At 34.0% G+C, this 20,616-nt stretch overlaps 1 protein-coding gene across 1 annotated transcript; it reads right to left on the bottom strand.

The window, feature by feature from the left end:
- Positions 1–997: 997 nt before the first annotated feature.
- Positions 998–2,269, bottom strand: LOC149561471 (DELLA protein RGL3-like). The gene has a single exon (XM_089827830.1). The coding sequence runs from the start codon at positions 2,267–2,269 to the stop codon at positions 998–1,000; it is 1,272 nt and encodes a 423-aa protein (XP_089683956.1).
- Between the last annotated feature and the right edge of the window lie 18,347 nt (positions 2,270–20,616).

Genomic DNA, 20,616 nt, shown 5'->3' with positions numbered 1-20,616 from the left:
GATCAAGATTTTAGACATCTAAGGGACTGTGAAATGTTTTTGTGGTAACTGATTCACCCCCTCCCCCTCTCAGTTACTCCATTCTCATTTCCAACAATAATGAGGGTTAGAATTATAGTTAGGATTATTTCTAGAATTACTACTAACATTAGGGATAGATTATGGAAGGGCCAGGATTAGGGCTTGTGTATAGATTATGGTATATTTTATTTTGGTTTGTATTAAGATATAACTAAGGTTAAAGCTAGAGTGAGTGTTAGGATAATCTTTATAGTTGGGGATTTATAGATTTTTAATGAGATTTTGGTCAGTCTGTGTGTGTGCGTGTGCACACACACACACATGCACTCACATATATGTATGTATGTATGTATGTATGTATGTGTATATGTATGTGTATGTGTAAGTATCTGTGTGTGTGTATAGGGAAGCTAGCATAATTTATGCATTCTTTTATGATTTTTGTAATATTGTGCAAGGTAAAGGGGAGTAAAATTAATTTCCAAACCTGTGCCTCAGATAAAAGAGATTCACCAAAAAGCATAGTGTCATCTACAAATTGTTGCTGAGTAGACAGGGGGAAGATTAGAGGCAGCTTTGACACCTCAAATAGAATTGGAACCTTATCAAGGAAAGATCACTTATCAAGAAAATACCACTTCATCCTGGTCAACAATAGTTAGTCTTAAAAACTTTACATTCAAACATGAAAGCAGCTCTTATCGATGTCCAGAACTTTACATTAGTTGTTTTAATTCACTTAACAAACTTAGTTCTAATATTGTTATTGCACAGCATTGCAAATTTTAACGTAAATTGAATGTGAGAAGACATGCACAATTTAAAACCGAAGGGTGAGATACATAAATAATAATAATAACAGCATTGTAGTAGTGTATTTTCGCTTAGAATTCGAGGATTTTAAAGAAAACCCAAATTATTGATTTATCTAATAGCTGACAGTTGACAATATCCAGACATCACCACGACAATTCATTTAGACAGCACTCCATGCGGAGAGTGCAAATAATGGTGTGCTTTTCCACATGAGAATTATGGCATGTCCATCCGCATCTAGACTATAATGTTCAGTGGAACCACATTCTCGTATTAACAATTGCGCCTGATACATACCTCGAAAGCTGAAACTCTTTTCGCTGAACCCTGCTTGTTTGAAGAAACGCCTCCACACATAAGTTCCAACATGCCTAACAAACCTCTCTTTCCCATCATAGACTATCATATTCCTAATGCTACTTCCAGGGAACAATTCCTCCTGCTTCATCCTCCTAATATCACTTCTGTCCGTCATGCTAACATCCACCATATCAAAATACGCCATGTAAAAGCTAAGCACCTCGCTGAATCTATCAACAAAAGATGGAGAATTGTGCTGGGCTTCTATTTCAAGATTCACCATGATGCTTGGCCGTAGCTTCTGTATAACGCTTAACAGATTTTCCAGCAGGACAGGTTCGTACAACAAAGTTCTCAGAACAAGTGGAGCATGAACTGCCAACGCCTCGCCAGATTCAACGCCGGTGAACAAGCCCTCCTTTATCTCCTCCATTCGGGCGATCTCTACCGTGTTGTACGAGAACGGAATCGCCAAAGATTCAACCAGCTCCTGAAGTCTTTCTCCGCTTTTTAAAAGATCCTCGCCATCCATCCGAACTGCTGTAATCTTGAGAAGCTGAAGCGCAGGGAAATCAGAGGACAAAGATCTGTGTGCCAGGTACTCCATCAATACTGTCCAATGCGACCCGATTCGTATCCCGAGATCAATCACATGAATTTTCTGGGCATTCCCCACGGTGTCAATGATTGCCTGCACAGACGTGAATTGCATCACTCTGACAAAGGGAAGAAATCTATTACAGTAAACAAGTTCCCTACAAAACTCCTTTTTGTTGAATTCGCCGGCAATATCGAAGCCCAAATAAGGGACTGGTTTAGCTGCGTTATTTAACATTCGGAGAGTCTGGCATTCGATTTTCTCCTGCAGTGCGGCGGAGACATAATAGCCGAGCCTCTGTGTGGCATTCCCCATCTGACAAGACAATTGTTTGCATTTGGTCACCATTTCGGCAGCCTCATCAGATTTATTCTCGCCTATCATATGTGCAGACTTGAGCAGAAGTTGAAACAACTCCATCCCCTTCTCTTCTTCTCCAACCAGAGCCTCGTTAAGATCAGATTTATCATTATTCATCACTGAGCCGGAAGGAAACTTTTCATGGTCTAACACAACCTGCAAGCTGGCTTCCATTGCCACGGGTAGAGTATTCTACAAAGTGTAGTAAAGGGCTAGAGTTTACGTAAATTGGAGGATTCAAACCACAATGTCCCATCAAATACAACGAGATATATAGAAACTTTGCGTCAGTTTTAATGTCTTAATCTCATCAAATGCAACGATATCTATACAAAATTTGCGTTAATCTTGATGCCGTAATCTCATCTAAATTTGAAAAACAAGGAGATGCGTACAAGTTCGGCGTGATTTTTAATGTACTCGTCATGCAAAGTAAAACTAGAAACATACAAATTCAAAATAATTTAAATTGGTAGATACATCTGCAAAATGATACTGGCCCTTCAAAGCACATTGGAAGCGCTGACCATTTGTATACCATTCAAACGTTTTTCATTTTATTGTAATTTTTTGTTTTTTAATTCAAACTTATTATGGGCATGGGCATTGAAGGTCACTGAATTCGAATTCAAGACTATGGGGAATTGTAGAAGAATATCTTGTAAATAGTAGCATTCATTTTGGATGAGTCAAAATTATAAGAGTACCATCTAATGTTACAATTTTAATAGAATAGAAAATAATATATCAAAGAAAACTAAAATAAGTAACTATCCTATTTATGAAAGTGGTTTCGTAGAAGGATTTGAACAAAACGAAATGTTATTGGTACCCCATAAGGAGCAAGATATATGAATGATAATAGTTGGATTAAAAATGTTAAGGTGGGTTTGTAGGAAATAAATATGCATCAAGGGAGGATAACATAGTTATTATATTTGACATTGGCATTAATTATTAAAATGTGTTGTATCAATCGTGAGGAAAAAGGTCATGTCCAAGAGTAGAGCATATGAATCTTTTCAGCTTTCCGATCCCAATCAAATACCAAACAATGTATTGAAGAAAATGATAGAAGTAATTATGATAGCTATGAATTTTCAACTTTGTTTTTTTAAATCATTTTCAGTATGATGATAAGATAAACTTTCCCTACTACATTTTCAAGTCTCTGCATCATAGTTTAATCGATCATAAGAACAAAGCTTCCTGACCTTTATTGCATTAAGGCCTTATTTTGCTATTTGTGAATTACTGTAAGGCCCGTAACTTGTCCCCTACTCTGAAGATTGAGAAAGAAGGGAAACCCAACTCCCCTGCGATTATGGAAAAAGCCCCTATATCAAGCAAGAAAAAGATTGTGATTGACAATGATGACAATACTAGAAGTAGGGAGGAGGATGATTCGATGTTTAAGGAGATAAATGATGATAGGGTTTTGATGGATTTTTTGGAAGGAATTAAGGAGGGTATGGAGATCAGGGATGAAATTGAAAAAGCCCTGTAGGAAAAACAAATATAAAATAAAGGAGGAGATATTTTCAGAGAAATTGACTTGTACTACTTAAGGATTAAGCGATGTCAATCCTAGCAACGGTGTGGATAAAGTGATTGAGAAGATTGTCAGTTATTTTGCCTCTAAATCTGAAGACCTCCTAACTTGTAAAAATAAGAGGGGAAAAGAGGAGAATTTATCTCACTCCCAGGTTGGTGTTGAGAAAATAAAAGCCAAAATAGAATCCATCGATACCTTTGCAAAAAGAGGGGTAAAAATTTATTAAGACAGAAATGAATACAACAAGGAGAGCTCAACAAGGAGCTCGATCCTGAGCAACAAGATCATCAAATTCTTGCACCATCTCAAAGGACAGTTGCCCCCTATCCCTAATATTCCAACCCGGATCATGAGTAGAAGCCCATTTGGCTAAACAATCAGCAGGTCTATTCCATTCTCGCGGAATATACTTGAACCTAATGAACTGAAAAGAGGAAGAGAAGAAAAGAATCTGCTTAACAACAGTGGCCAGCTGCCAACTAACATCCTCAAGCTCTTGCGAAGAAAGCATGTTCACCACCACCTGGGAATCAGACTCACAAATAATCTTACTCCATCCCCACAAGCAACACTATTCCACAACATATAAAATAGCCTGAGCTTCCATGAGATTGTTAGTATAATCACCCTTATGAATTGAGAAGAAAAATTTAACATTCCCAGAACTACAACGAACCACTCCGCCAATACCAGCCGACCAGGATTCCCATGAGAAGAACCATCAGTATTAATTTTCAGAACTCCACAGGGAGGAGGAGTCCAGTGCCCATCCCGATTAACCCAACCCTTCCTCTGATGGTGAAGCTACCTGGACATAGAAGGAAACTATGAGCCACAACCCCATCCTGCAGATGAAAATTGAGGCGATTACAGATAGCAAGATCAACCGGATCCATACCCCCATCAAGCTCACACTTCACAAGAATAGTTTCCTGGAGAGAATGTGATATTTTCCACCAAAGATGCAAAACACCAAGTCGAACATCTTGGAATATGCGATGATTCCTCTCCAACCAGATATGCCAAAGCATGAAAGATGGGCCAGCAATCCAAGCAGCATGGAGAGAAGAAGACTTGGAGGGAGCACTACCCAAGCGAGCCCAGAACTCAGGCAAAGAGGAAGCATGCCGACAAGAGCAATCCCAAGTGCTCCACCAAAGGTGCCATATCTGAGTAGAATAGGAGCAATGGAAGAACAGATGGGAGACAGACTCCTCTCCATTACCACACAAAACACAATAAGAGGGGCCTTGAAATCCACGTTTACAAAGATTATCCCAGGTAAGACAATGGTTGTGAGCCACTAGCCACATGAAAAAATTGCAGTTGGACCAAGAAACTTTATTCCAGACTTGCTTCCACCAAGGGACCTCAGCATCCCCAAATAATTGTCTAGTTATCTCCTGATACCCAGCAGAGACATGATATTTACCAGACAAGGTACCGCCCCAAGCCAATACATCTAGACAAAGCAAAGAGGAACACTCTCTAGAGGCCAAAATTTGAGAAAGCTCCTGATGATCCATGTCTGTATCTCCAGGAGGCCAATCAGAGGAATGCTTCCATCTATAACCAACAACAGGTCCCAATTGATAAGGAGTCTTGTAATGAGCCACTTTATCCCATCCAGTGGCAAGAAAAGAGTCACAAAGAGGCTGAAGATGAGGGTATATGGATAAAATGGAAGGGAATCCATCCCAAGCATCAGACCAAAACAAAGCTTGAGAACCTCCTTTACATATCCAGAACAGACCCCTCTCCACCAACATCGCACCTGTCTTCAAAGTATGCCAAACCATTGAGCCACGACCTTCAAGAGGAAGTGCAGAAATAGAGCAAGGATCAACACCATGAAAATATTTATGAGTGATAATACGAGCCCAAAGTTGATGCTGTCCAGAGCACCATCGCCAATAAAGTTTAACAGCCAAAGCTTGTCTACTCAATAGAGCAGAACGAAGACCAAGACCACCCTCCTTTTTAGGCCTACAAACAGTTGCCCAATTAACCAAGCTCCATTTAGTACTACCTAAATTACCACTCCAAAGGAATTGTCGAGAAAGAGCATCAAACTCCTTGAGAAAGTAAATAGGTGCAGCATGAACCATGCTTCTATAAGTAGGAAGAGCTTAGCTAACAGCTTGAAGAAGAGTAACCCGAGCAGCAGTAGAAAGCCATCTATGAGTCCAATGATTTACCTTATCCTGAAGCTTGGTAATCAAATTTTTTCAAAAGAGACGTGGCTGCCTGGAAATAGCAATAGGAATGCCAAGCTAAGTCAAAGGAAGTGAACCTATCTGAAACCGTAGGATACCAACAATCCTGTGCCGAATAGAATCATGAGTGTTAAAAAAGTAAATGAAAGATTTGTGCTCATTAACTTTCTGGCTTGAAGCTGCCAAATAAAAGTCCAAAGCATGTCAAAAGGCTTCAGCTTCCTTGATCCTAGCAAGACTGGCAAGAGCAGAATCATCAACAAATTGAAGATGGGAAAGAGAAGGTAAGCCATTACCCCACCGCCAGCCTTGAATAGAATTTTGGGACACCTGATGCTTAATGAATTTGCCCAAGCCTTCAGCCATGATGATGAATAGATATGGGGAGAGAGGGTCACCCTGGCGGAGGCCTCTAGAAGCACCAAATATTTGTGAAGGTTGACCATTAATAAGAATAGAAAAAGGGGCAGAAGTAACGCAACTCATAATCCAACTCACCCAGTCAGAGCTAAATCCAAAAGAAAGAAGAATACTCCTTAGGAAGCTCCATTTAACTCTATCGTAGGCCTTAGCCATATCCAGCTTAACAAACATGGCTCTCTCCCTTGAAGTAGCCATAGAGTGAATAGCCTCAGTAGCAATAACCACCCCATCCAAAATTTGTCTTCCAGCAACAAAACCACCTTGTTCTTCTGAGATAATAATGGGAAGCCACCTTTTCAGTCTCTCAGCTTAGTAATAACTTTGTAGACCACATTACATAAGGCAATTGGTCTAAAAAACTCCAATTGATTAGCACCCTCTCTCTTAGGAATAAGAGTCAAGAATGTAGAGTTCAAAGCTCGAAGCATCTGCTTGCTAGCATAGGATTCTTTAACCACCTCCAACAAATCATGATTAATGATGTCCCAAAATTCCTGAAAGAATTCAACTGGAAAACCATCATGACCAAGAGCCTTCCCCTTAGGCATGCCAAAGACCACCGCCTCCAGCTCTTCCAAAGAGATAGGACGCATGAGATAATCATTCATTTCCTGAGTGATAAGGGAAGGAATACAGGACAAAATAATATTTTCTTCATTATCAGCAGGAGGAGAGTCCTCAGAGAAGAGGGTAGAGAAGTACGAAATAGCCTCCTGGAACAAAGCTGGCAAGGAATTCAGTTGAATACCTTGAGAATTAACCAAAGAAGAGATAGTGCTCTGATTCTGGCGAGATTGCACTGTTTTATGGAAAAAGGTAGTGTTTTGATCACCTTCCTGGAGCCAATCAACTCGAGCCTTTTGCTTCCAAAAAATTTCCTCTCGAAGTTCCCATTCTTCTAGAGCTCTAGAAGCAAGGGATTCAGCCTGGCCAAGATCCTCCGAGAAACCTCGATCTCTAATCTCCCTTGTGATGACATCAAGATTTTCTTGAGCAAGCCTCTTCATAAAGTGAAGATTCCCAAAGCATTCCCTATTCCATATCTTGAGCTGCCTTTTAACATATTGAAGCCTTTTAGAAAATGAGAACATTGCAGTACCATATGCAGGGGCACCATCTTTCCACCAACAAAAAACAAAATCATGAAGAGAGGAGTCACGAAGCCACATCAACTGGAACTTAAAAGGAGGATGCTTCGGAACATAAGCCCCTATAGCAAAAAATTTGATTGGCCAATGATCTGAACCCCTCCAATCAAGGATTTCTGAAGAGATAGGAAGGGTGCCACTAAGCCAGAAGCAAGAAACAAGAAATCTATCTAGGCGTTCTAAGATAGCAGCAACACTAGTCCTGTGATTATTCCAAGTATAGAGGCCATTAGAAGCCTTAACATCAGAGAGATGCAAAAGAGATATGTGTTGCCGAAGAAGAGCAGAAGAAGGCCCCAATCTAGCCTAACCACTATGCTTCTCTTCCAGACTTAAAACTGAATTAAAGTCCCCTGCTAACACCCAAGGATGATAAGGATGACAATTTCTAACATATTGAATATGTTCCCAAAGTTCCTCCTTTCCCACAAGATCAATAGGTGCATACACATTAGTAACCATGATTACCTCTCCTGAGTCTAGAGCAGAAGTTACCATAGAGAGAGCTGAGCGAGAAGACATCCAGGCAAGAGGAGAAATTTTTTGAGGATCCCAAAATATAGCTAAACCACCAGCACTTCCTGTTGCCCCAACACACTGGCATTGGCCACGAGATCGAATACTAGAGGCATGTTGGACCATATACTCCATAGAGATCTTAGTCTCTTGGATACAAAAAACATCAGGACTATGATCAACCACCAAGTTATGAATAGCCTTTTGTCTAGGGATGCTATTCAACCCCCTTACATTCCACAAGAGAATAATCATCATTGGGTAGATTTGGGAAAATGAGAATCCAAAGGTTTCACTGAACTAGACTCAATCAATATATCTCCTGTGAGTTTAATCTTCTCTTGGTCTGTTTTGCGCCCACTCCTTAGAGGGGGAGAAGAAGAAGCCCACTTAAAGGGTCGAGGCAACAACCTCAAGGGGAGAGGAGATCCCTTGCCCTTACCTGATGGTAGCACATCCTTAACCAAGTCAGCCAAAACAACATCATCATCTTCCAACACTGCAGGAGTCACCAGAGCCGCTGTCACAGGAGCTACAGGAACCTCACAATTCTGATATACTACAACTTGAGATGGCCCACAAGCATCATTAGGAATAGATCTCTCATCTGGGCAAGCTGGATCAGAAGAGATAGGAGGAGGAATACCCTTCTCTAGAACCATACTATCCAGCACCTCAAAACGGTTAAAACCTGAATCAGATAATCTTTCTTTCAAAGGCCTCTTTTGACCACGTCCCTTAGCTCGAGGATGAACAGGGGTAAATCCATCCTTATCCTGCATTGGAGCCTTACCCTTACCTATAGCATATTGTGGATTCATCCCCTTGGTAGTATTAACCATTTGAGATTGTCCTTTCCCTGTAGTATCTGCCAAACCACCAGCATTTCCAGCTGTAGACTGATTCACTCCTTTGAAACTTGAGTTACGGGGGCACTGCCGCAGTAAATGACCATACTCATGAAAAATTCGGCAACAGAAAGGGAGGGATTCATAATCTAACTGCTGCACCCAAGAAGAATCCCCCAGACAAATTTCCAAAGAATTTGGTAATGGGTAATTCAAATTAATTTCAACACAAATTCTAGCAAAAGAAATAACCTTTTTATCGAGGGTTTGATGTACGATCGCAGCTAGCTTCCCCAACAAAGCAGCAATTTGTCGAATGATGTCTTCATGCCAAAATTCCAAGGGAAGACGAGGCAAGCGAACCCAAACTGGCACTGTTGAAGGGAGATCCTCAGCAGAATTAAAACCTGAATGCCAAGGTTTGACAAATAACCCCACATTGTTGTAGAAATAAGGGCCTCCTTCAAAAACATGATCACGATCAGACATGCAAGAGAATACAACAAAAAAATAACTATTCCCTGCCAACATAATCTCCATATCGCCTTCCACTTACCAAGAGCGGCAGATCCATGCCTCAAGAGCGGATAGGGAAATCTGGATTCCAAGAAATTTGCATATCAAAGCATGCTTGGTCCAATAATCAATGTCCTCCATTACAGCCGTTGGAGGAATAACCAGAACAGGGTGATCATGGCTACGCGGAAGACAACCATTAAATTTTTTTAGCTTGGAGCTCTCCCCTGAATAAAACGATTCAGATCGCATTGCATGCATAGTTGGAGAGGAACTATCTGTTCTCACCAATGGAGAAGAAATCCCAGGCCCTGCCATGCAAACAATAAAACCCCCAATCCAAAATTGACTGCAGAAGATCTCCAAAAACACCAACACAAATTATGTCCAGTAGCTAACAATCCAAACAGAACAGAAAAATAGTAAAGATCAAACACCAAGAACAGGCTAGGGGAAAAACCCTAGCCCAGCCGACAGCCAACGCTTCTCAGAGACTCCATCCTCTATTCATCCATCGATACCTTTGATTTGTGGGTTCATAATGAAATTATTGCCCTTAAGGTGGGCGTCAATGATTTACAAAGAGACCTCAAAAATGAAGTATAGAACAGAAAGGAGGAGAATGCTATTGGTAAGCTCAAAGAGGTAAAAAGGATTATAAATTATAGTAACAAAAAGGTTCATTCTTTAGTCTAGAAATTGTTAAAGGAAGAGTAGGAAGGCATTGATTTGAAAGTTGATATCACTAGAGAAGAGAAGGATGAGGACATTGAAGGCCCATGTAATAGGACTCGAGGAAGACTCAATAAAAAGAAGACTGTGGCTAGTCCCAAGACCATAGAGTGAGACTTGGAGGTCACAAGATCGAGGTGGACAAAGCTCTAAGAGACATGGTTTAGGTGTTATCCATGTTTTTTCAAAAATCTAAGTTAGTTTTTTTAGTTTCTAGTTTTAGGGCGCTAGCAATGTTTAATGTTTATTTTGTTTCGAGCATAGATGTTCAATGAGACTTTTAAACTTCTTTTATCTCTACTATATTGAACATTGTGTTTCAGGACCATGTAAAACTCCTATTTACCTCAATCCAAAATTATGATAGCTATGAAGGAGGTAAAGCAACAATCTGAAGCAAACCAAAATATATATCCCAAAAGAACAAAGGACAAGGATCCTACTCACATTGATAGAAATAATGAATGAGGATTGAACTGACTCTTGATCAAGAGCGTTCACCTCTTTATGGATATGTTCAACATAAGTTAGCATTTCTCATTAATTACTTGCATTACATCAAATAAATAAAATAATTTCCATCTTTTCTAATATATTCAATTGTGTCAATGACTCTTGAATATGTCTAGTCTCTTTCTTCAAAAAATCCCCCTTGTAACTCCTGCTTTCTAATCTTCTCTCTTTTTAATTACACAATGCTACAAGTAATATTATAATTACAACACATTGAAATAGAAATATTTATTTTAAAATTACAGTTGATATGCACTCAATTACATCCTTAATGATTAACATAACATGTGACGTATCTAATCCAACATATGGTTGTCAAATTAAAAGTCCACATAGGACAAAGAACCTCTACTTCCAAATAATGATTAAACAATACAACTCCCAATAATTCCTTCTAGTGACTCCTTAAATTCATAATAGCTCTTTATTTTATCTACCAATCCAATCAAACATTCAATTTCTTTATCAATTTGTGCTGCTATGTTCTCATATGTTGCATTGTGATGTAGGAGCATCCTAGGTGTAAAAGCAATCCTGCATCACCTAAAAATATTTTCTTTTTAGTCTTTTCTATTTTAATAAGGACTAGTAGACAGCGTGGTTACTACTTATGGGAATTTGCTATTTTTAGTAACTTTGTCATATGAGCTCAAAATGTTTTCACTTTCTATATGAAGGTTCATTTTAGAGCTATAAGATTACCATAAAAATTTCATTGCTCCAGATTAAGTATCAGAGAAATTATTGTGGATTTTTGGTGGAAAAATTTGTAGAAAAATCTTCAGGCTCACTGTTGGAGGCTTTAGTGTGCCCGGGTGAGGTCCAAAAACTTGATGGAAGGGCACATGTGCCATTCTAAGCCTATGGATCAGGAGTCAGTGTTTCTGAAAAGTGGTTATAATAGCCAATCGGAGCAACAGTTCAAGAGTTATGGCCTTCCAAAGTTGGGCTACCCAGAATATCTAAAATAATTGTCAAAGATGTATTTGTCCAACTCTATATGTATTTTTAGGTCTATCGGCCCTAGTTATTAAGTTTCATTGTCTAGAACCCTCCTGGGTGGCATAAAATTGCCTATTTAAGAAAGTCCTAAACATTCTCTAGAACAACTCTAGGTGATAGTTCACAACTTGTCTTGCAAATTATTGTAATGAAGGTGCCCATGTGGGTTAGCATATTGTAGTTGTGAATTTTGTAATTCTACTTTTGCAGCACAAATAAGAAGTACATATTTTGTTCTCACATTTTTGTTGTTTCTTTGTTTACTATTATGATTTATGATATTAAGGGGAGCACCCTTCATCACATTGTAAATGATAGATGCAATGATACTTTTTTCACTTTTATTAAAATCTCAACAACCTCCATACTTTAACAACTATTATTTTCAACAATTATTGCAACAAGCTCAATAGTTTAGCAATAGAGCCCTTGTAACACTTTAGGTTGGACACCTTTTACCTATAGTTCCTCATGATCTTTCTCATCTCTCCTAAAACTATTCCATTCTTAACTTTCCCATGTTAATTATTTGCATGGCATCTTAATATTTCCCATAAATTTCTTAACCTTTTACTACCTACTTTTTTAATGTGTTTGTTTTATTTGTAGTATCATTGATCATTTAATTCATCTATGTTGGTGGTCTCTACTCATACCTCAACCTATCACATCTCATTTGAGCTTCTTGGATTCCTTTCTTTGTATTTCTCATCTCCTACATGCCTAATCCCACTATCATCAAGGTAGAACATAGAGTATTTTATTGAAATTTTTTTAATTTCTTCCTTTTAAGAAAAAAAATATTTCTTTGTTACTTCTTTCTTCTATTGAAGAATCTTCATATGGTTCCAAGTTAGTACTTTACTATAGTTTCAAAATTAGAATTATGTTATGGTAAGAATTGGGTAAACTTCGTATGTAAGCTTTAGTCTCTTGAAATATTTATTTACAATTGAATTTTATTAATAAAAGAAGAGTCAAATGTGATATAGTATTTTACAAAAGGAAGCTGCAAGATAAGAAAAATTAAATAAATTTAGAATAATAAGAATCCATGATATCCTTCACATTTTATCAAAAACTTAGTATCGTCTTATGTGATTGTCTTTCATATATCATCCTCGTATATTTTTTAAATCTATCCTTCCTTATATATAATCTAACTATAGGGTATGTGCAAGATCATGGTGTGCCAAAAATTGGCGATCCAAAAAAAAATGTACTTTTGAAATACCTCAAAACATTTCAAAATATATTCTAACCTTTTACCCACCCATCCTAATACCAAACCAAAATATTAAAACCTTTATAAGGCCTAGTATATCTTTGGATACCAACCCTACGTGGTCAACTTTAAAAACATCCAAAAAAATGTGTTTTCATCTTGTTCTTGTGTGTTTTTAAATTCAAACATGTATTTGACGACTTCTTTTCCACCCAAATTTGATGAAGTGAAATTCTTTTCTTAAGAATGCTCTTAGCTTTCCATTAATGTAATGTCTATCAAATTATGAGTTCAGTAAGTAATTATTACTTATTTTGTAATGGAGTTTATAAAGTGTTGATTTACACACTGATTGAAAAAAAATATAACTTTCAAATGGTGCAATATTTTTCAAATCCAAAAGATGCATCATAGTTCATGCTTCTTCTACTATAAGGAAAAATAATTAAATTAAATTTTATAGAGTTTTGAATTAGTTAAGGTGGTCAGACATGAGATTTTTTTAATTCTAAAAATATCGTAGTAGAAAATTCATAATTAATTATTTATTTTGAATAAAAAACCAAAAAATATGTATCACATCCAGGCATGAGTCTACCTCTTATATCTATAATTTTATTAAAAAATATTATCAGTTTATTTTGATTAAGGTGGTCAGACATACGTCTACTTCTTATATTTGTCCTAAAGGTTTTGTACTATTGTATTAAAATTTATTTTTTTGAGAAATCAATTTTAATTTTTTTCAGATAAGGCCTAGTAGTTTAGAGACTAAATTCAATTTCCTAGAGATTCTTTTCTCTCAACTTTTTGATATAAAGTCCATAACAAGTTGAAAATTTCAAGTTGACATAACCCTAATTTTTTGATTTTTCATCGTCACTTAAGGGTATAATTTGGTTGACCGTGATCCTTCAGATACCCTATAATCACCCTATAGCTTTGTATATCATATCTTTTACTTTTGGAATCATGTCCCTTGTCTTTGTATCTCTCATCTCCTACATGGCTAATCCCACTATCATCAAGGTAGAACATAGAGTATTTTATTGGGAAAATTTAAATTTCCTCCTTTTTAGAAAAAAAATATTTATTTTTTACTTCTTTCTTCTATTGAAGAATTTTCCTATGGTTCCAAGTTGCTACTTTACTATAGTTCCAAAAATAGAATTATGTTGTGGTAAGAATTGGCTGTAAACTTCATATATAAGCTTTAATCTCTTGAAATTTATATTTAGAATTGGATTTTATTAATAAGAGAAGATTCAAATGTGATATAGTATTTTACAAAAGGAATCCAAAAGCTAAGAATAATTAAATAAATTTAGAATAAAAAGAATCCATGATATCCTTCACATTTTATCAAAAACTCAGTATCCTCTTATGTGATTATGTTTCATATATCATCCTCATATATTTTTTAAATCTATCCTTCCTTATATATAATCCAACTATAAGCACCCTATAGCTTCATACATCATATCTTTTACTTTTGCAATCATGTCCCTTGTCTTTGTGATTTCCTTTGGATACATTACAAGTTGCTTCTCGATGTCTTCATTGTACTTGCAATGTTTTTATCATGTTGCCCTCTATGAAATATTGAATCTTTGTGGAATAAATTTTGATTTACAAATTCAACCATGCTCATATTCACCTTTCATAGAAAAAACTATTCTCCATTATTATTTAATTTTTCACCTACTTGAGTAGAAATTTTCAAAATAAATTATAACAACCCACTTAAGTAAACCTAAAGTTGTAGAAATTTATAGTCCCTAACTTATCCTTTGTCATTTTTACTAATAATTTAACTTTAATACCATTTTTAATTAATGTGACACAAGTTATTTTATCTTATGATTTCTTTAAAAAAAACTCTTCTTGAAATACTATTCTTGATAAAATAGCCAATATTTGTGATGGGTTAACCCAATAGTCTCTTTTAAATAAACATGGGAGATGACCTCCCTTGTCACATTCCAAATAATATTAATGAATTATATGTCTTATCTAACTATCTTTGGTTGCATAATAAAGAGTTCTAAATAATATTTCTTTTATAAGTTATTGAATCATTATAGGCCTAAGCCACATTTCCCTTAGACAAGATTACACAAACAATTACATTCCCTTTATATTACATATGGATATATAAACATTTTATTAGATTAAAATTATCTCTAATATTGGATTATTTATTTTATTATCTTTAGAATAATACTAACACATAGAAACATGGGTGAAAGAAAGAAACATGGTTTCAAATCCATGAAAGTTTGTGAATTGAGATGTTACTCATCCATAAATGAGCCCTCATTTAAAAAAAATTAACAAACATTTTAGCCTAGGACACCCAATCCAAAATAAAATATGTGGGCACCCATTTTTAAAAATTTGGGTTCCTTCCTTTCGAAAAATAGGTGCCTCTTTATTTCTTAAAAAATGGGTACCCATTTTGAAATTTATCTCATTTATTTAAAATGTATGTTTTACTATTGAATTTTTAAGAGAAACATGCACTTTTTTGTTTAATTTTAAATAATAGGCACTTGCTTCTTATGACATGGGCTAGCACCTTTGTCTCATAACTTTTGTTTTGTTTGGGATAGGTTTGGTGGGACCATGCCTATGCCTTGGCTTCTCTATATTTAGCTAAGGCATTGAGTTGATGAATTCAAGTCTTCCCATTGAATTAGGGTTTTGCCAATATTTTCAAAGGGTATTCCCAATTAAATTTTTTGACAAAAAATAAATAAATTAGTATTCTTAATATTCCAATTTCACAAATATAATTTGTATACTGTTATGATTTTATTTACTATTTGTTCTTATTTAATAATCAAAAGTGATACCTAAATATAAAATAATGAGGTTCACTAAATCTTTAATAATATTTTTTTTAAAAATTAGGTTTTCATTATATCTTATATATGATCTTGATATACTTACAAATATTTAAAAATTAAAAGTACAAAATTCTTGCAAATGATAGTCTTCATACACTAAAGGTTTAAAATGTTAGCTTAATAGCCAATTAAAAATTAGTTAAAATTTTTACTCAATAAAAAATGAAGGAAAAATATTATCATGAATGTTTTGGGTGTTAGGTATCTTCTTTTACAAGTATTATAAAAATATAATTTATTTGTGTCAAATTATGATGTTCATACACGAGTCTAGTTTGGAACTAAAATAATCAGTTTTAAAAAGTAGTTTTTTAGAATCTATACCAAAAATAGTTTATGTCACATGGGTATTTAAATAACTTACATATTCAAAAAGTAGACTCAAAGAACTACAATTTCTAAATATTATAGAATGTTTTTTTAATTCAATCTCTAAGTGCATCAATTTTTGACATTAATTCAAAAGAAAATTTAAATATAATAAAATATTTCCACTTTTTTCCCAAAAGTGAGACCTAACTTCTTGCTCTTACCAACATAATGTAAAGTTATTTGCCTCTTCTCATCCATAATTAGTGGACCTTATTAATTGTCCAAATGATTTTTTATCTTGAGTGCAAAGTTGGAAAAATATAAGGCTTAGACATATTATCCAAGATGAAAAAAATAGAGAATTGAATATTATGCAAATAGACACGCATTCTCTTGTTAATAAGTCACTTCCAGAGGCTTTCAATCACTCTAAACTAGATTTCAAAAGGAGGGAACTAAATTCTTTTAGAAGAAATTTCTCACATGACAACCACTAGAAATCTTACAATAATAGAAGTGGATTGACACAAGGGCTAATGGATAAGATGATTTCAAGGAAGAACTTAACAACCATTGTACTAGAGTTACACATAAAAGAAAAAACAAATATTTAAGAACAAACATTATCTTTGTTCCAATGCATATATGTTGATACATTGCATTATAATGTGCTAGGCATAAGGTTGTCTGTGTGTGTGTGTGTGTGTGTGTGTGTGTGTGTGTGTGTGTGTGTGTGTGTGTGTGTGTGTGTGTGTGTGTGTGTATATATGTATACATGTATATATATATATATATGTATATATATATATATATATGTATACATATATATATATGTATATATATATATATATGTATATATATATATATATATGTATACATATATATATATATGTATATATATATATATATGTATACATATATATATATATATATGTATATATATATATGTATATATATGTATGTATATATATATGTATATATGTATATGTATATATGTATATGTATATATGTATATGTATATATGTATATGTATATATGTATACATATATATATATATGTATACATATATATATATATATACATATATACATATACATATATACATATACATATATACATATATATATATACATATATATATACATATATACATATATGTACATATATACATATATATATATAAATATATATATACACACATGCACATATATATAGATGTATATGTATATATACATATACATATACATATACATACATACATACATACATACATACATACATACATACATACATATACATATATATATAACATAATTAGAATCAGCAAGCTTAGAAACTTACACTTAAAAATCTAAAATTCTTATATATTTCTTCTTACTATCCTAATGCTACCTATTCTAATGTTTGATCTCAACTATATATCCATCAAGACCAAAGTCGAGCTAATAGATATGATTATTACAAAAAAGAAGAGGTCCTTCCTTAAAGGGGAAACCAATGACCACACAATAAAAAAAATTAACATCCACAAACACAAAGATAGGCCCACATGTGATTGAAGAATACATCCACAAGGACATAGAAAGCCTTGAAATCAAAAGAACCTCATAGAAGCCAACCACCACACATTACTTGAAATACCACGAGATGAACACAAAAAAGAAGTCTTCTTAGTTATTCTATTCATTAAATTATTGTATGAAAGCTCTTCTTGTTCTAAAGTGATTCCTAATTAGTAAGCTTATCTCCAATAAATTAACATATTAACAAGTTACCGAAAACTCTATTCAAAACTTTCATTTGATCATTAATTTAAAGATCACATGTTGAACTAAACTTAAACTCAATATTAAAATTCTTCCAATGCGTCATCCATTAGAGATGAGAAACTTAGTATCTCTACCTGAAACAATAGTCTTTGGAAATGCATGTAATCTCACAGTTTCTCTAAATAAGAGATTGGTTATCTGTACTACATCTAATCACTTTTTACATGGAATTAAACTATCCATCTTTGAAAAATTTTAAACCACCACAAAGATATAATCTCTACCTCTCTCAGTTCTACGTAATCAATGAACAAAATCCACACTCATACATTCCCAAGGTTTGATAGGAATAGGAAAAGGTGTATACACGCCCATATTCTTATTAGTTTCCTTAGGTACTTGACAAATTCTATAATTCCCTGCCAACTTATGAACATCCTTATACATCTAGGTCCAAAAGTATCTTTCAAAAATTAGATTCATTATTTTATCAATTCCAAAATGTCCTATAAGACAACCACTATGTTTCTCCTTAATGATGTTTTCTCACATAGATCCTCTTGGTATAAAAAACTCAATTCCTTTGAATATATATCTTTGAAATAATGACTTTTTGAAATGGACATTTTAGTTTAATGTCACTCGTACATTCATAGTGTGGGTATAGTATAATGATAATTTTTGCAGTATAAGATGATATATAATACAACACTTACTATTAAATCTATTCAAATATAATAGAATGTGCATTGACAGTTAGAAAGTGTGTTGGAAACATCTTCTATTATCAAATGTCTAGTATTTTTTTTATCTTTCGGTAATGAGAATTTATATAATCACAACATTTAAATCAATGTCTCTTCTATTTTCTATTATTTTTAGTAAAAAAAAAATTTAATTTATATATGAGAAAATACTATAATATTTTTATTTTGTATTTATTTATTATAATATTTATTATTTATATCGTCTTTTTGAAATGTGTTTTCTATTTCTAGAATTTTTTCTTTAAGGATCAAATTATTTGTAAATATTGATTACTACTTCAAATAATCTATTTATGATGATTTCAAAACATAACATCAAAGCTAAATTTATTCTCATTCAAATATTGCTATGCACTATCTCATATTTAAAAAACCTTCATAGATTCTCTCCCACTTATGAGAAAAAATACCTAATTAAAATTATACTAATAATCATGAACATGTTTGACATAATTAGATAGTATTTGTTTGTTCCATTTTATTAAGAATTAATAATCAATAAGTTGAATAATTAAACTATAAAAATTGAATGAGATGCCACATAAGAAACTTATAATAAATTTTGAAAACCTTCATACATAGAAAAATTCATTGAAAACTCTCATGGGTAGACATCAACTGGACAAAAATAACATGAAGCATCATTAGTGAAATTAATTTTGGTATTACTAATAACTACCATAGCTCTACCAACTTTCATATTTTTTTTTATTTGATGTCCCGTCCATTGTTCACCAACATATATGGCAAAAAGAGAATATGTGCCAAGGAAATAACAAAGGGATGACTCAACACTCATTCATGAATAATGTTTCCTAGAGATAATTCAAGTTCTTAAGGAAATGTAATAAAAGTATTTGTAAACATCTAAAAGTGATCATGATATTGACCAAATAGCTTGAGCTACCAATGCCAATGATATTATTATGGAGAAACTATAATCCACTCCAATTTATAGAGTGGGATACACATACGTTTTGATTGGAGTTTAATATTGGAAATCATGCAATAATTTAGGCATGAGAAACACATGTGAGAAGAGGAGAAGAATTTGAAAAATATGCATAATTGGGATAGGAAAATGGAGGGGAAGACATGTAGTATATAAGAAGCTTAGTCATCATGAGTATAATTTTAAAGGAACGTTCATACTACACTTTTTATCCACCTCAAAATAATAGTCAGACAAAAAGTTAGATTTGGAAGCAATGGGAGAGCCAAAGTTGAGGCTAATACATCTTTGGCAAGATGTGAGAATCAAGTACTAACATGTCTTCTATATATATTAACCACTTATATTTCATTCACATAGTGTGAGGAGAAAACAATTGCATGTCTATGATATATTGACACAATTTTACTTGAGGCAATAATAGATACAATTAATGAGCTTTACCATTTTCACACAAATGTTTAGTTAAGCTAATACTTTTCCACATTCACATCCTCATCATGAGATTTTACCATAAATAGTGCCTATACTTGTATTTTAGAACTCCCCTTCAAAATCTAACTCATAATCTCCTTACAATCTTTCAATTCTACCAAATGCAACAACATGTCAAGTGGTTTGGTTGAGAAGAATCTTGGCTGATTTGAAGGAAGAAAAACTGGAAGAAACTACCATATTTTGTGATAACATTTTTTCCATTGGTTTAACAAAGAATCCTATTTTTCATGGTAGAAGAAAATATATAGAAACCAAATATCATTTTATTCATGAACAAGTTAAAAATGACTAAATAGATATGGCATTTTGTAGATATTAGTAGTAGCTAGTAGACATTTTCACCCAAGCCTTTAAGCATTAGAAATTTTTAGTGATTAAGAAAGAATTTAGTCATAATTGATTTGTATCAAGCATGATCTTTTGTTTGTTTATTTTGACAACTCAGGATAAAGGGGGAGTGTTGGAATTCACTGATCTAACTAATTAGATTTGCTTCCCATATCTGTCATATTTTATTCATGAGAAGGTCATTTAGTTTCTAGCAGCTTTGAGGAGCTTCAGCAACTGAACCATGTCAGTAGGACAATATGAATTTGGTTCATATCTTATCCCCTATTTCA

This window comes from Cupressus sempervirens, chromosome 4, assembly GCF_028749045.1.
Source record: "Cupressus sempervirens isolate cs-2001-9-10 chromosome 4, ASM2874904v1, whole genome shotgun sequence".
Classification (NCBI taxonomy): domain Eukaryota; kingdom Viridiplantae; phylum Streptophyta; class Pinopsida; order Cupressales; family Cupressaceae; genus Cupressus; species Cupressus sempervirens.
Note: the sequence above shows the minus strand (reverse complement) of the source record. Positions and strands in the feature narration are given on the sequence as shown.

Coding starts and splice junctions, on each gene's coding strand:
- LOC149561471 (XM_089827830.1), bottom strand. CDS start 2,269: ATGGAAGCCAGCTTGCAGGTTGTGTTAGACCATGAAAAGTTTCCTTCC.